General features: G+C 51.5%; 5 protein-coding genes across 5 annotated transcripts; 3 read left to right on the top strand and 2 right to left on the bottom strand.

The window, feature by feature from the left end:
* Nucleotides 1-647: 647 nt before the first annotated feature.
* On the top strand, nt 648-4,143 carry BU24DRAFT_467989 (MFS general substrate transporter; the record flags this gene model as incomplete). The annotated part of the gene is made up of 17 exons (XM_033532489.1): nt 648-1,192; nt 1,369-1,513; nt 1,638-1,781; nt 1,856-1,891; nt 1,981-2,027; nt 2,083-2,139; nt 2,204-2,240; nt 2,333-2,524; nt 2,759-2,885; nt 2,977-3,150; nt 3,207-3,232; nt 3,368-3,380; nt 3,460-3,493; nt 3,555-3,601; nt 3,776-3,871; nt 3,945-4,002; nt 4,077-4,143. The coding sequence occupies 17 exons, from the start codon at nt 648-650 to the stop codon at nt 4,141-4,143; spliced, it is 1,845 nt and encodes a 614-aa protein (XP_033377969.1).
* A 4,202-nt stretch (nt 4,144-8,345) lies between these two features.
* BU24DRAFT_79699 (uncharacterized protein) lies at nt 8,346-10,932 on the top strand. Its single transcript, XM_033534646.1, has 3 exons — nt 8,346-8,758; nt 8,875-10,736; nt 10,792-10,932. The coding sequence occupies exons 1-3, from the start codon at nt 8,545-8,547 to the stop codon at nt 10,840-10,842; spliced, it is 2,127 nt and encodes a 708-aa protein (XP_033377968.1). The 5' UTR covers nt 8,346-8,544; the 3' UTR covers nt 10,843-10,932.
* A 739-nt stretch (nt 10,933-11,671) lies between these two features.
* Nucleotides 11,672-12,850, top strand: BU24DRAFT_401505 (riboflavin kinase; the record flags this gene model as incomplete). The annotated part of the gene is made up of 2 exons (XM_033525495.1): nt 11,672-12,183; nt 12,260-12,850. The coding sequence occupies exons 1-2, from the start codon at nt 12,067-12,069 to the stop codon at nt 12,848-12,850; spliced, it is 708 nt and encodes a 235-aa protein (XP_033377967.1). The 5' UTR covers nt 11,672-12,066.
* A 352-nt stretch (nt 12,851-13,202) lies between these two features.
* On the bottom strand, nt 13,203-13,826 carry BU24DRAFT_467986 (uncharacterized protein; the record flags this gene model as incomplete). The annotated part of the gene is made up of 1 exon (XM_033532488.1): nt 13,203-13,826. The coding sequence occupies one exon, from the start codon at nt 13,824-13,826 to the stop codon at nt 13,203-13,205; it is 624 nt and encodes a 207-aa protein (XP_033377966.1).
* A 924-nt stretch (nt 13,827-14,750) lies between these two features.
* Nucleotides 14,751-16,072, bottom strand: BU24DRAFT_497214 (uncharacterized protein). Its single transcript, XM_033534248.1, has 2 exons — nt 15,521-16,072; nt 14,751-15,437 (listed from the first exon to the last, which is right to left on the bottom strand). The coding sequence occupies exons 1-2, from the start codon at nt 15,825-15,827 to the stop codon at nt 15,097-15,099; spliced, it is 648 nt and encodes a 215-aa protein (XP_033377965.1). The 5' UTR covers nt 15,828-16,072; the 3' UTR covers nt 14,751-15,096.
* Nucleotides 16,073-16,135: the final 63 nt, after the last annotated feature.

Here is a 16,135-nt window from a genome sequence, read left to right as displayed (position 1 = left end):
ATACGAATTGATGGATGGTTAAGCGTTTAGGGATCCGGATATACGAGGTAAAAAAAGCTTGATTTACCTTTCCTCACTCACGTACGAAATATACGAAGCAACAACGAGACTCTCTCGTGAGATCACGAAGTGACGAAGTGGGGAGAATAGAGTCATCGATTCTTTGCTCGCTGAAATAATTAGCCTTTCGGTTTTAAAAAAGAAGAGACTCCACAGCTAGTCATAGACCTATAGACCCATAGTGGTTCAGTCTGCCCTGCGGTCTGTGGCGGTCGGCCTGGTGGGTCGCAGAAATCGGGCAGGCGGCGCGAGCGCGCGAACATGGTTTGGGTTTGTCATCCCGTCATTACCTTAAAAAAAGTATATACCCGCGACATATCTTTTTTTGGGAGTAGCATTGAGACTCGAGAGGTACATCTTTTACGGTAGAAGCGATTGTCGGATCGATCATTGTTCTGTCTGTGTGTACTGGTTGTTTGTACAGAAGTGTGTCGAATAATCATCTTATCGGCGGTCTGTCAGGTACTTTGCTTGACGTTGGGGGCGCGAGCGATCACGGGACGACTACAGGGCGTCGCGCGCGATATCGCTCTGGGCTGGTAGGAGGAAATAGAAGGGAAAAAGTGACGAACGTCGTGCGAAACACCATGGAGGAAAAGAAAATTGGAAGAAGAAGTAGTGGTGACGCGACCACGCGGAGCAACAATGACGATACCATACCATACGACACAGCATCGTCAACCCTAGGACCCAAGGAAGAAGAAAAAGGAAGAGGAGCAAGAGAACAAGAAAAGATTTCACGAGATGTAGACTTGGAAAAGGCAATTGGCTATAATCACCGCCGCGGAGAAGAGGAGGACTCGTCGTCGACATCGGCAGGAGATGCAGATTCCATCCAGAGCGCCGACCGCAACGTTGGCGACAACCTGGCACACACCAAGAGCCTTCGTTCGACCAAGTCGCGCCGCTCCTACGCAGGGGGCGATGGATATACGTGCTTTGAACACGACGACGACCAACACGAAAGGCCGAACAAATCCACTGGTAGCACTGCTGCTGCTCCTGCTGCTGCCGATGGGGACCCTTTCCTCGTAACGTGGGATGGCGATTCCGATCCAATGAATCCGCGCTCCATGCCAAAATGGCGACGGTGGATCGTTGTGCTGATCCTCAGTGGGAGTTCGTTGTGTGTGTAAGTTGCCTCAACATCTCGTCGTCGTCGTCGTCCTTCCTGCTTGCTTGCTATAGGACGGCTCAGTATTGGCTCGAGACGACTCTTGAGTTCCCCAAAGGTAGCAAGCAAGCAGGCAGACGCTGTCCCCTTCTCAACAATATTATGCGATACTGATTTTCGGCAACATGAAACAGGACTTGCACGAGTAGTCTGTATACCATCACGTACGGCCAACTCATCACCGAGTTCCAAACCTCGCGCATCGTGTGCACACTCGGACTCAGCCTGTTTGTCGCAGGACTGGGTACAGGTCCCATGTTACTCGCGCCTCTATCTGAAGTGAGTCTTTCCCCTATTCCCGCCGAGTACATATGGCCCTTTTGCTTGCCTTCTATATTAGAGATCGACAGCGATCGGAGTATGGAAGGCTATGCAGGACCACAGTGGCTGACTGAAGATACAGTTCTACGGACGACGACCCATCTACATATGCTCTTTTACCTTCTTCCTAATATGGCTGATACCGTGCGCGGCTGCGCAAAACATTCAGACCATGCTAATAGGGCGATTCCTCAATGGCTTCGTCGGCAGTGCTTTCCTCAGCGTCGTACGTTCAATCAACAAAAGCGTGGACTCGCGCAAAGAAGAATGACCGTATAATGAATGCTAATGGTCGAACAGGCTGGCGGGACCGTGGGGGATATGTTTGCTAGACATGTTAGTACATTGCTCATCACTGTTTTATCGATTGGTGCCTGGTGACGCCTGCCTTTGCATGGCTTTGGCTAATTTGAGCCTCATTTCAGGAACTCTCAGCGCCTATGATGGTGTATACGGCGTCGCCATTCGTGGGGTATGTTCTGTTTGATGCTCCCCTGAGTGCATGTCGATAATCTGACCTCGAGCAGTCCAGAGGTTGGTCCTCTGATTGGCGGATTCATTGTCGAGAACACAACATGGAGATGGTAGGGTCGACTGAAAGAAAGCCCAGCAATGCGATATATCGAAATGTGCTAAGTATAGCGATAGGTGCTTCTATGTATTGATTATTTGGTCGGGCGTCCAGGTAAGTCCGCATCAAAGCTCATAATTCTTCTAGTTCTTCCGCGGACCTGAGCGCAATAATGCATACACTAACACAGAACTGCACGTATTCAGCTACTGTCGATCGTTCTATTGGTGCCCGAGACGTACCATCCAGTCCTTCTACGCAACAAGGCGCGGAAACTGAGAGAAGAAACTGGTGAAGCCCGATGGATCGCACCCATAGAACAATTGTCGAGGTCTATACCCAAGACCATCGCATGGTCGTGTATACGCCCGTTCCAATTGCTCTTCTTCGAGCCAATGGTAAGTACACCCAAGCGAGAGGGCTTGATGTCAGGAAGGCTCTGTCCCCCCCGTCGCGGCCCGCAGGTGGCGAGAGCCACACCAAGGGTGGGCACAGCTGGACGCTGATGGATTGGTCATGCTTCGTTGTGCCTTGCCGGGGTCAGAGCAATCATTAGACCACGATCGACATTCGTGGGGAAGTGAAACGTGTGAAGGAGGTGCTTGATAGGTGGAAGGCTAACTCAACAATAGTGCCTCAGTCTCTGCGTCCTGTCCGCCATCCTGCTCGGTATATTGTACCTATTCTTTGGAGCCTTTGCGCTAGTGTTCCAAAACAATCACCACTTCACCGTCTCACAGTTAGGTCTTTCGTTTTTGGGTATGTTCTCCGTGTAGATACCATGTTTCTCTTCTGCGTAGTGGAGACGGGTAGGGGACGATGGCAATATATCGATCTAACCGGCATGCAGGACTCTTCGTTGGCATGGTCTTGGGCATTGCGTCCGATCCCTTCTGGCGGGGACGCTACGATAGGCTCGTGCAGCAGCGGGAGGCGCAAGGGGGCGAGCCTGGGGGCTCTGAACCAGAGTTCCGGCTCGTTGCGACGATATACGGGGCCATTGTCGTTCCGGTTGCGCTGTTTGGTAAGTCCATGCAGACGATTGACGTTTGGACATGGCTAATCATGAGTGCTATGCAGGGTTTGGGTGGACGACATTCCCACACGTGAGTTGCTCTCCTGTCGTGTCAATTGATCGAGCCAAATTGGATATCGATAACCCCACACACACACACACACCACATCGTATATCTGCTTCAAGTTTTTTCTCTTTGCTAACTTATTGAACCTGGCCCTTGTAGGTGCATTGGATAGGTATGTATGCAACAACCCGCATGAGGTCGTTGTTGTCGAGACGAGTCGTAATTTTAGCTGATCACCTGAAACCTCGTAGTTCCAATAATCTTCTCTGGCGTGTTCGGCCTTGGGTAAGATGACCTCTTTGGGCATTGGACTGACATATTGCTGACCGCTTCTCCTGCGCTGTAGCGTCATCTGGTGCTATTCCGGCATCTTCACTTTCCTCGTCGAATGTTGTAAGTGCTGTACCTACATGGGAGCCGACATCGGGGATCCCCCTCCCTTGACCCCCCTCACCCTATGCCTACGTTGGTGACAATATCGAGGAGATTGGGGGGACTAGGGATATGGGGATTCACGATTGACGTGCAGGGCCGCTGTGACGAATAGGATCTCTAACCATTGCTCAGACCCCCTCTACGCGGCGTCGGCCCTTGCTGCCAACTCTTTTGCGCGAAGTTACTTCGCCGGGGCGTTCCCCCTGTTCGGAGTGCAGATGTACGAGAGTGAGTGTTCTGAGACGACGCGATGGAGTCTATTTTTTGTCGAAAGAGCGGTCACTGATCAGGAAAAATACAGATCTCGGTTACCAGTGGGCTACGACAGTGCTCGCGTTCCTAGCCCTTGCGATGGCACCGTAAGTTGGAATTGTCCCAGCGATCTGGTTGAGCGTGGATGAGAAGAGGTTCGCTAACTCGTGCGGTACCACAGATTCCCTCCTCTCTTCTTCAAGTACGGCAAGAAGCTCAGGGGCAAGAGTCGATTTGCGTCAGCATAGATTGGAAACGGGACGGACGGACAGGAAGTGGCGGATTTGAGTGGCATAGACTAATTATAGTGGAGGGTGACACGGCGCCTGCATCCCTTCATCATCGTGTTTTATTGAAAGCAAAAAGAATTGAGAAGGGAGTCCAGGGAACTCTGTCCATCTCTTCCATGATCTCCACGTGACACTGCTTGAAGGCATGCTGAGGGTGGGGCCCAGCCCTCTGTACGACGTGACTATAAAGCGCCACGAGACCGCCACGCCAGCTCGTTGCAAAAGGGTTGAGGAGGGCAGCAGTGTACAGACTAGGTGGATGATGAGCATGCAAACATGTATGTAAGTTACAGGCGAGTGGTGACGCTGTGATTGCGTCTTACATGTCTTGGGAGCGCAGGACAACAGTGGTCAATGAACCAAGGAACGTGCAGAGACACAAGGCACAGGAAGTTGGGACACGCTGGGACACAGGGACAGAAGGTTGCAGACGAGGAGGTACAAGGCTCGCGAGCAATGTAGAGAAGCAGGATAGAATGAAGATGAACGGTGATACAGAGATGCAGGCGAAGGGGGGCGGTTGTTGGTAGGTGTTTGTTCAGTTGAGGTGTGAGAGGCATGAAAGAGGTCAGAGGTAGTCGCAAGGGACAAATCAGAGGAAGGGACCAGATAGTGCACGGTCCCACCATCACATCCCATCACGGGTTTTCCCATATGCAATTCTGTATGTGTATGCAAGCCTCGAACCGAGCGTTTATTTGATGCAGCTGTGGAAATGTGTTCGGCATGCAAAGGGCGGCCATGCGTGCATGAATTGTCTTTCTTTTCTTTTTCCTCTCTGTTGCCCTGTTTGGCTGTTGAGACGATTGGTGGATGGGACGATGGCATGCCTAATTGGAGGGATTGGGTTGGGATCATGGGCGTGTGGTGGATGGACAGCAGCAGCAGCAGCAGCAGCAGCAGCCGCAACACCAAGCAATAGTATTAGTTTCATGTTGATTCATTGGATGGAATTTGTGTGGCAGCAACGTGGTGTGCCAGGTCGTCGCTGGCAAGTAGCAAGAGGGAAAGAGGAGAGACACGGACGGTGGTTATTGTATGCAGCATTGCGAAATGTCTTGTGAGGGGAGCCGTGATATGTCATAGTTAGCAGTGGACCCAAGTATACTCATTGTTTACATAACAAGATAGTTGGCCGGGGAAGTACATCACACGTATGTACAGTAGAGTATGTGGCCAGGCAGATAACATAGCTACGCCAACATACATGTGTGCATACATGTGATGCAGCAGATATGATATTGAGCGGTGTGTAATGGTTCGATTTTTCGCAGGACATACTCGGCAGAGTGGGAGTGGGAGTGGGCATTGATGGTGGGAATGTGACGAGCAATTCCCATAGGCTTGGGTCAGGAGTGGAGAGTCGGACAGGGGATGTGTTGATGCAGCTTGTTATTGAATGAATGAATGAATGAAAAATGGATTTCTAAGAGTTTCCAGGTGGAAGGAAGGCTAGAATTGAGGGTTGTACTTTGAACTGTACATGGAAGAGACGAAGGATTGGGCTGAACTATGCGCATTTGGGTAGGCTTGTGATGGGTGATGTATACAGGAATACATTGCTGCGGTCTTCTCCGAGAGGTTTGATCGACGGGCCAGGCCTTGGATTGGTTCCCTGCGGGGTGGGTAGCGAAGCTGAAGCGTCACGAAGGACCGACATGGGTTGGATTGGCCTGAATTGAATGGGACCTGTACGGGGAAGGGAAGGGAAGGGAATGGCACATGGGTTCACATGGGTTCGTGTTTGTCTGGATTGGAAATTGGGTTGGGCTATTCGTACGAACTTACGAAGTCCATACTTGGGTTGGGTTAGGCAGTCGAGGATTGAACATGGGCTGAGTACCTGGATAGGCGGGTGGCCACTGGCTAGTACCTGAGGACCTGGGGTGCGGTGTATGGGCATGGGTATGGGTATGGGTATGGATTCTACTGTGTCTACTGTGTCTACTGTGTCTACTGTGTCTAGAAGGATAGAACGGCATACGGAGTAGGCGAAGATGAACCTGGAGAAGAGGGGAAATTGATAAAAAGTAATAGTTTGTTGTACGGAGTACGGAGTAGCTAGTGAGTGATTATTCCCTCCTACCAATCTACTTAAGGGATAGTAGTTACTTGATAGGTAAATGAGCGAGTACGTGAGCAATTGTAAAGATGATGATGAACGGTGAATGGTGAATTGATGATGATGGATTGCAGTTGGAGTTGGGTTGGACTGGGGAAGGACCCGATTGCGCCCGATGGACAAGAGGGCAGACGTAGGCAGAGGTACGCAAAGGTACGGAAGAATGAGGAATGAGGGAAATAAAAAAGCGAAGGGAAAATTTTAGTTAGAGACGAGTCACCTAATAATTGGCACAAGTGAGGGAATTGGACCAATCGAACCAATCGAACCAATGGACGAGCTCCGGAGCTGCCCGGCGCAATGGAAGAGGAAGGGGGAAGGGACGATGGGGACGATGGGGAAGAGGGAAAGAGCGAAATAGCGAAAGGAAAGAAGGAATTGGAAGAAAGAATAACCAAAGAGAGAGGGACTAACTGGGTAAGGTGTCAATTAAAGTCAGCTAAGTCAACTAAGACAGAGTGTGGAGAAGGAACTACGAAGGGTTAGGAATAGAAGAAAGATACCTCGGCCAATGAGAGACGTCATGAACCGAGGATAAGCTAGCAAATAGCTCCTGCCTTCTCTCCTCCTCCACTTTCTCTACGAGGTAGCTCTACGGAGTACATCCCATAGTTCAAGTGGATGAGTACAAGATGATAGCAATAATGAGGAAATGCTCTATGATCTGAAGAATACCTTCAGTAATAATTACTCGGCTGGTTCGAACAGTTCAGTTTGATCTGATCCAGCGAGAGCTCTCCGCTTTGGTCGTCATTAGGTAAAATTGCTGCATCGGTCCGAGGGCAGTGTTTCAAGGCAAAGAAAAGCAAACAAACCACAGGGAAAAGACAAGGGAGAGCGAAAGGAAAGAAGAGAGATAATTACGAATAATTCACAGGCCAGACAGAGAGAAGGGGAAGGCGAAGGGAACGAAATACAGTGTGAACGAGTCCAAGACCAGTAGTTTGGTAGTCAGAAGTGAGGGCACGACAAGCTCCCCAAATCGGCATTAACCTTCCTTCCCTCCTCCACCTTCCTATAACCCACTTTTCCCTCCTCACACACAATCTTCAAACCTCACACACACTCACACTCATACACTCTCCCATCTTTCAATTTCATACACGCATACACACACCTCTCCACCATCACATCCTCCCCACGCTGCGCAACCTATCACCTCCTTTGGCCGATCCCCTACCTACCTAGGTACACATACACACACGCGCACACCTACGTGCACGCCAATCTCCTCGCTGCCAATTGCTTCCCTGCGAAAGCTCCTCCTCCACGCGCCCGACCGCCTCACATACTCCAATCCCATTCCACCACTCAACCTCTCGTGCACGCACATACATACAGGCATACACATACAATACATACACTCAATACCTCTCACGGCTCTTACGCCCAGTTCCCAGTCCCAAGACATATCCACCCCGCCTTTCCTACCTCGTCCTGGCCCTGGTATCACAACAGTAGTCCGGCCCACCAGCTCCCATCTATTCCTGTGCCAATTCACCCTCTCTACTCACGACTCTTTGCGCCTGCTGCCCTCCAATCTATCCTTTCTTCTGCGCACTGTCGCCGCTGCCGACCACGACGACACCGCCGCTTCTGTTGCCTCCCGCAATCGACATAGTACCCTAGCCGGCCAGATAAACTCTACATACGTACATACCCTCGTACATAGCATACCTATCTACAAACATACACACGTCCGTACATATCCACTCCGTACTCCGAACCCACATGGCCAGCACAATGGTCCGTCCCAGCTGCTAGGGCTTCTGCTTCACACACAGCACCGTCCGGGCCATGATGCGAGCGTGCGCTCCTGGAATGCTCCCTCGATTGCATGGCCCCCGGTACTGTATTACCACCGCATTACTCCATTCCTCCCCACCGGATTGAGGCCCACACACAGCGCCCAATAGCGCCACCCTCCATTGGACCTTGCCAACTCCCCTCGTCACTCACTCGTACTTGGGGCCGGCCGACCGTGTCACGACAGCGTCTGTTCGAGCAGCCAGCGCACGCGTGATCGCATTCTCGAAACTCGCAGCTGGGACGTCGCCAGCCGTGTGCCTCCCTCCACATTGGCTGACCGTTGCCCCGGGTCCTCGTCGAGGCAACATTGACGGCTGCACGCAGCATAAACGTGCGTCTACAGCGGTCGCCGAGCTAAGCCCACTCCTCCTGTGGGAGCACAGAAAGCCAAAAGGGCTCTGCCCAGCGTTAGACAGAGATCAGATATTATGTCCACCCCAGACGCCGAAGATGCGTCTCCCTCACCGGAATACAGCGGTGATCGAGAAGGGAGCGAAATGGCCGCAGAGAAATTGGATTCTCAGCAAGCGCAAAAGGCTTCAGCCGCCCAAAAAGCAGCAAACGCAAAGGATCCCTTGAGGCCTCGAAGGAAGAAGGCACGTAGGGCCTGTTATGCTTGCCAGAGAGCGCATTTGACCTGCGGTAAGTGAATTTTCAAATCCATTCTCGTCGCTTGATGTGTCGACATTTTTGATTTTTTTTTTGAACTTGATAATACATCTTCTCCTATTGGGATATCGATTACTGACAGTTACTAGGCGACGAGCGACCATGCGAACGATGCGTCAAACGTGGTCTTCACGACCAGTGCATGGACGGCGTACGCAAGAAGGCAAAATACCTTCATGATGCTCCTGATGGAGCGCTCATGCCTGGCGTAGGCGGACATTATCCACACATGAATGGGAACCGTCCTACTCCAGTTCCAGGCCAACACGCGCACAACTTACCGCAACAAGCGCCTTACTATCCTCAAGCCGCTCAGCAGCCTTTCTACGGGGATACGGCGGTGCAAGCACCAGTCTCTGTTCCAGTTCAGGACGTTTCCAATGCTGGCACTTTCAATCACCCACAGGCTCCCATTTCTCCTCCTTATAGCCAGACGAATAACCAAGCCCCGATCCCTAATGTGCCAAATTCTGCGGCACAGGGGCCCGCGGGACCTCAGATGGCTCAGTTCGGTGGGCCACTATTCGACCCCAGCGACCCGGCCCTCTTCAACTTCGATATCTCGAGTCTCAATTTCGGCAATCATTATGGTGCCCTTGAGCTTGGGATGCTCGGTCACATGTCTTCTGGCGCCGCTGAAACGCCACCAAACGATCACAATATCGTGAACCCCCTCAACCAAGCGGCCGGCATGTACAATCCCCAGATAGCAGCTGGGCAGTACGGCGACAACATGCAAGGAAATCTGCATATAGTCGCAGACGGGCTGCACACTCATGACTGGCAGAATTCGCAGTCGAGGCAGGGCAGCATCCAGATGCACACTCCCCATAATACACCGACGACTGCGCATCTCGATCACGGTGGCCATCGTCACGACAGCCTGAATGGGACGCAAGGCTTTGCCATCAGCCAGGGCCCAAGTAGCCTGTCGAGCGCGAGCCCAGCATCGACTGATGTGAACGCTGGATATGACGATAATAACCCCATGTCTTCTGCGGCTTTCTTCGCAAACTCCAATCAACAGCGACCTCACCGCTCGCCCACTGTGAGCCGCCCGCAGACCGAGAACCACCGGCCTAGCAACGCGCTGCAACCAATACACCTCAATGCGGTGCGAAAGCGACGGCGGGATCACAACTGGATCTACGAGACCATCGACAAGCCGTATACTTACGTTACGGCATACCATCGTTTGGTCGCCATTGCCAAGGGTCGGTACCGAGCATCGACTGTGAACAGGTTCCTGAAAGCCCTATCAAGCTTCAGGCCTGTGCTTACATCCACCATGAAAGACCTGACAGCCAGTGATCTCATTTTCCAAGAGAAGAATTTGCAGAGAACACTCATCGACTTGGAGGATAAAAGTCTGGAAGTGGGAGTTCCGTCGTTGATCTGTCGCCGCTCCGGAGAAGTGGTTGGCTTGAACAAGGAATTCAGCATCCTTACAGGCTGGGATCGTTCCGTTCTCCTCGGCAAAGAGCCGAATCTTAACATCAACACAGGTGCCACTCGAGACGCGGCTGAAAGCGGGCTGTCAACGCAGACAAACACGACCCCGACTCTCGCTGGACAACAGAGTGAGGGCAATGCGAACAAGCCAGTCTTCATTCTGGAGCTCATGGATGAGCGCTCGGTGTTGGAGTGGTTCGATGACTTTGCCGAGCTCGCTTTCCTGAACGCACAAGGCCACAAATGTCGAAGAGTGAAGATGCTTCGCTACATCACCAAGGAGGACGTAGAGCAAGCAGAAGCTGCCAAGACGACCAACATGATGGGCAATCGACGCAATACGAAGCACGAACCTCTGATCAAGTTGGAGAGCGGGCCTGTTCATTGTGGCGAGGGCGCCATCAGCCAGCTCGGCGCCAAAGATGGCTTGGTGGACTGCATGCTCGCGTGGCACGTCAAGCGTGACAATTTCGACACGCCCATGTTGTTGTACATGCAGGTAAGTGAACAGCTCTCGAGACATATTTCCGTGTGCAGGTGCTAACCAGTTGTAGATCATGCCAGTCCTCGAAGAGACAAGACGCGTAGAGGATACGCGACGATGATCAGCACTCGCGTATCTTGATCTTCACTTCTGATCAAAGCCAACCATGTCTATATCTGGCCACAGCCGAACGGTCACCCGTGCGAGCCTTACCCCACCAATACGTGCCATTCCTTTCTCCTCCAAACCACTCTTCTATTCAGATAGAATTATGAAGGATACATAATGATGAACGAGCTTCATGGACAGGGTCGCAAAAGTGTTTATTTGTTATTTCTTCTTCTTTGTTCGACTCTTGACACGTAATACGCGCATTGCATATGTTTTCTTTTTGGCATACTCTTTGATTTCTCGAACTTCAGAATCTACAAGAGCGGAGACCTTAGGGCCGTCCAGGCGCCTAGTTGTACTGGTACGTTTGTACAGTGTGAACGAGCCGACGATCAGAGGACATCTTGCCTTGGATCTGCTTTGGGATTTTCTTGTCGCCTTTCCGTGTCTTTCATTGCATATGCTGGAGGAAAGACACCGAAAGCTATGACATTGCAGACTTTATGGGTTCAGGGTAATTGTTAATGGTATTGCGTGGTCTTGCATTGGCAGATCGGTGCGAGGATTGGAGTATAACGGAGCATGGAGTAACAAAGGCGCAACCATCGGAGCCTCAGCAGGACCGAAGAGGAGGGAGTTACAGCGGGAGGATTGCATATAAAACCAAAATATTGAGCATTGATTCGAGTTACTTTTGTGCCTGACAGTTGAGATATATCTTGTGGCCATTGCGAGCTGCTTGCTACATTCATTGATTAGTTGAATCTGACAGATGATGTCGGGGTTAGTCAGCACATATGATGTCGTTCTAACGGACGAGATCCGGTCACCGCCTTCGACTTGACCCCACCAGATTGCGTGCGACATCATTCATTCATACAATTATTGATATCCATTCCATAGTTATCGATATCGCCTATGACTAACTACAATCATGACGGGATGAATATAGAAGTGACCATCCTCCATCCACATAACATCCAATTGCTTCCGTGAAATCCTCAAAAACCAAACCCTCCATTTCCTCCTCCGTCCTCTACAAGGTCGTCGACAGTACAACCTGCGCGCGTTCCGCAATCGAAACTACCAGAAAGCTTAATAAACAACATCGTGACTCCCGTCCAATCCTCACCACCATCACCACCGCACCTCACAACCTCCCAACTCGCAATTCCCACCTACACACCCAGCACCACCTCAATCACACGCAAACCCCCCATCCTCCACCACCAAAATGGTCCGCCCAGACGGTCCCCGCGACCCCATCGCCGGCCCCGACACCGTCGAACCTCCCTTCCCACTGCGGCTCCGCGGCCCAGTGATCAAGGGCTTCGGACGCGGCAGCAAAGAGGTAAGTACCTCACCCCTTCCCCTTCACCCTCCCCCAACCTCACAAACCCCCAAACTAACAAACACTCCCCTCACAGCTCGGCATCCCCACCGCCAACATCCCCCTCTCGGGCCTCTCAATCGGCGGCAACGACTCCCTCGCCTCAGGAATATACTACGGCTTCGCGTCCCTCGACCTCTCCACCATTCCCTCCTCCTCCTCCCCCCTCCCATCGACATCATCAAACCATGCAGTAGCCGACCTCGAACCTCCCCCATCCCTCCCGCCCTCTCGACCCGCCTCCCCTTCATCCACCCCCGCCAAGGTATACCCAACGGTGTTATCCATAGGCTACAACCCGTACTACAAAAACACGACACGCTCGATTGAGATTCACATCCTGCATACGTTCGATAGGGATTTCTATGGCGCGACGTTGAGTTTGGTCATACTGGGTTTCATACGGCCGGAGTATGATTATGTTAGTGCGGAGGCGTTGGTGGAGGATATTAGGGAGGATATTAGGGTTGCGGGGAGGAGTTTGGGGAGGGAGGCTTATGGGGTGTTTAGGGGGGATCGTTGGTTGCTTGGTGAGAAGGGTGAGGAGGCGGAGGAGAAGGCTGGGGAGGGGAGGGCTGGTGGTGAGGGACAGACGGGGGGGAGGGGGGTTGCTGAGATGATGAGGTGAGGTTAGGTTGAAGGATGAGGAATGTCAAAAGCGAGATTACCACGATAGACAGATTCACAAGACGAGAGGATAGAATTAAAGAATAGAAACAAGATATCACACACGTACATATGCTTTTTCCCATCTAAGCCTCCCATTACACACTTACTCCTCCATCTATTCTATATCTACCCACAAGAACACCGCCTCACAACTCCCGTACAATCTCAGTCCCAATTCCCGCCTTGCCTTGCCTTTCTATAACCCATTAATCCCCCTTCTATACCTCCCTCCCCTTAACATCAAAAACCAGAAAATCCGAAGAGAAAACCCGAAATAATCACACCCCCTCCCCGTCCAAGACGTTCCCTCCTCACGGAAGAACCCCAGTCAAGTACCCAGTGCTAGGACCCGAAATGGCGTTTCTCCTCTCCCTCTCAGCGGCATAGGTACCACCGTGAGGATCGAAGAGATCGTCATAATCGCCACTGTCGTGGTCGCCGTAGAGGGCTCCTCGTCGTGTCCAGATGGTTTTCATGTCCGACGCTGTGTTGTCGCGGTTGTCGTCGTGTTCTGGAGCCGTGTGGTTCGGCGGTGTCGTGGTGGGTGGAGAGGCGGGCGGAGAGCATGAAAGCGGCGATACGGGGCGAGAGGACGGGGAGGGTGGTGAGAATAATGATGGCGAGGAGACGGGCGGCGGAGGGGTGCCATGGGATGGAGAGAGGGGTGGAGATAGGATGACGGAGGCTCGACGGAGGGAGTAGGTAGACTTGTGGTGCCTTTTTGGTCGCAATCGCGGTTGGTATTCGGCCGTGGGTCGGGGGTTTAGAGGGGCGGAGGTGTTTGGTGGTGATTGAGGTGGTGAAGATGATGGCGATGATGAAGGCGATGATGATGGTCGAGGTATGGCGAGTTGGTGCTTCGCCATCGTCGCTCCGGAGTGGGAGTGCGATTTGGAGTGTGAAGGCGAAGGGGAAGAGTTGTTGTGATTCGCCATGTTTCGTTTTGATGTCGATCTTATGATTTGGTGTAAACTTCTTCCGCAACTATCTCTTTTCAAATTGACCTTTGAGGAGATGGCTGTGATGGTGTCGTGATTCCTCTGGGGATTTTTGGGGGGTTCGAGCCTTTTTGTGGGTTGTTAATTCTGACGCAGGCCTCACGGGCGTGCGTTTGTTCGTTGGTAACGAGAACCGACAGTGAGGATATATTGAGTCTGAATGCGGTATGTGAATCCCCCGAGTCGAAATCCGTAGGGCTAGCCCGTTCGATCGATGGAGTGGGTGAAAAAGAGCGTAGGACAGTTCGTGATAAGTTTTGCGGCAGGGCTGAGATGGTATTATGTATATTGTTCAACTGGAGAATCTTCCAGACTCAAAGTTGGGTTGGGATGTGGCCGTTGTGTTGGTGTTTGATGCGTGATGCTTGTTGCTTGTGCAAGGAAAGGAGTGGAAGTTAGGAAATGTTGTGTCCTCCAAACATTGGCGGCAAGGTCTTCATATACCGTGCTTGCGAAGGAGATGGGCGAGAAGCGTATGAGAGAGAAGCAATGCGGTGGTGTCGTCCTAGACATTCGGTGCAAGTCTCAATGATGGGCTTCTGAAGTGTGTGTAAGTAGGGAACGGACTGACACACGACCGGCGCATGGGGAGTCCAATCAAGCCACAGTGCACACAGCGAGCTTGCACGAATTGTACACAACCATCGGCAGGCCGTTAATGCGGGGTTTCCCCTATCATAGGGCGATCCAGTATAGCTGCGAGGTGAACATTCGCTTCTGAGAAAAAGCAAGACAAACGCATGTAAGATGAACCTGCAGGATGGTCCGTCATGATTAAGTGAGCCATGATTTTTCTACCCGCACAAGACATGCATTCTTGGTGCACGAAGTCGCAATAACAATTCATGAATTTCCATGTTTAGGTACTGGATAGTCTGAGACTTTGGCAATGACAAGTCTTGACCCATGCGTTGTGACACTTCATCGAAATAGCTCTTGAATCAGAGTGCTCCGTTCCCAACCATGTGAGACACCGACCCACAGGAGCCACCCATCCAAAACCCTCAAAAGCTATGGTATAACCAACTCAAAGTCGCAATTGAAGCTGTCTCGAAAGGTAACTTCGTAACTAGACAGGCTCTTTTGATCACTCCCAATAGTGGCTTTCGAGAACTTCGGCTCGACCACAGACTTCACAACCATCAATTTCCACTCGGTTGAAGGCGCCGTGCCGTCGGAAACAGTGCAAACAAAGTGGGCGGTTCTTCTAGCCCTCCCCGTGTCGGTTCATATAAACACTGGACTTCTCGTTATCCACCAGATGGAAAGGTTTCATCCATGTTGGTGACCAGCTTATGGGACTCTCATGATCAGAATCTACCAAGCGTTTCCTGCTTTGAGGAGTCGAAGGAGGCGTGCCGTGGGGCAACACAAATTCAGGTCTGTAGGACGATACCTGTGGCACAGGACCCAATGAAGACCGTCTTTCTGTAAATCCAGAATTCCGGTCATCGATGTTGTCTATACCAAATGACTCAAAGGTTGTACGGGATCGTTTAATGGGGCTAATGCCAGGCGAATCAGACGGCGAATCTAGAGTCCTCTTTTCTGTACAAGGGTCATTATCTGCTTTCGAATGTCCAAGTTGGATGATGCCTACCACTCGGCGTGCGTGGGGCCTCTTTACTTACTTGCTGTAGTTGTAGCCACTGGGAGACTTTCTTTTCTCGTCTGCTTCTGCCGTCTAGCTTCGTCCGCAGCCTTCAGCTTGTCCCGCACATCGCGTGCGACAAGACTGGTCGCAGTCCAGATGGAGCTGCGACTGGAAGAGCCAGCGTCGTAGCCAGCGTCGGACTGACGGGTTGGAGAGCTTTTTGGGCTTGATGGAATGGATGACATGCCCTCGTTGATTTCTTCCAATAGTCTTTGGAGCAGAGTACAGTGGGTTTCGCTATTGATAAGGACTGATTCATCCATGGGAGGAGTCGGAGAAGTCATATTACTGAGGATTGTGGTAACCTAAGTATGTGATAATGCTGTAGACTCGAGAGTACCGTGGAAAAATCAGGTAGAGTGAAGGGTGGAGGAGAGAGTGTGAAATGATGTCGGAGGTGGAAAGCAAACAACACTTGACGCATCGTTCTTACCTCATTTTCAGCCGTTTCCATCAGCACATCACCCACGCCAGAGCTAAATAGGAGGCACCACATTCAACAACGCCATTTGGTAGTCTTCTTCAAGATCCTCACCTTAAGTTCACACAAAATGGACACAGGGTGTAGGTTTTTGATTCGTGAACATCGTTT

This window comes from Aaosphaeria arxii (genome assembly GCF_010015735.1).
Source record: "Aaosphaeria arxii CBS 175.79 unplaced genomic scaffold BU24scaffold_13, whole genome shotgun sequence".
Taxonomy (NCBI): domain Eukaryota; kingdom Fungi; phylum Ascomycota; class Dothideomycetes; order Pleosporales; genus Aaosphaeria; species Aaosphaeria arxii.
Note: the sequence above shows the minus strand (reverse complement) of the source record. Positions and strands in the feature narration are given on the sequence as shown.

Coding starts and splice junctions, on each gene's coding strand:
- BU24DRAFT_79699 (XM_033534646.1), top strand. CDS start 8,545: ATGTCCACCCCAGACGCCGAAGATGCGTCTCCCTCACCGGAATACAGC. Junction 8,759..8,874: donor GAGAGCGCATTTGACCTGCG/GTAAGTGAATTT, acceptor GACAGTTACTAG/GCGACGAGCGACCATGCGAA. Junction 10,737..10,791: donor CCATGTTGTTGTACATGCAG/GTAAGTGAACAG, acceptor AACCAGTTGTAG/ATCATGCCAGTCCTCGAAGA.
- BU24DRAFT_497214 (XM_033534248.1), bottom strand. CDS start 15,827: ATGACTTCTCCGACTCCTCCCATGGATGAATCAGTCCTTATCAATAGC. Junction 15,438..15,520: donor AGTGGCTACAACTACAGCAA/GTAAGTAAAGAG, acceptor ACCCTTGTACAG/AAAAGAGGACTCTAGATTCG.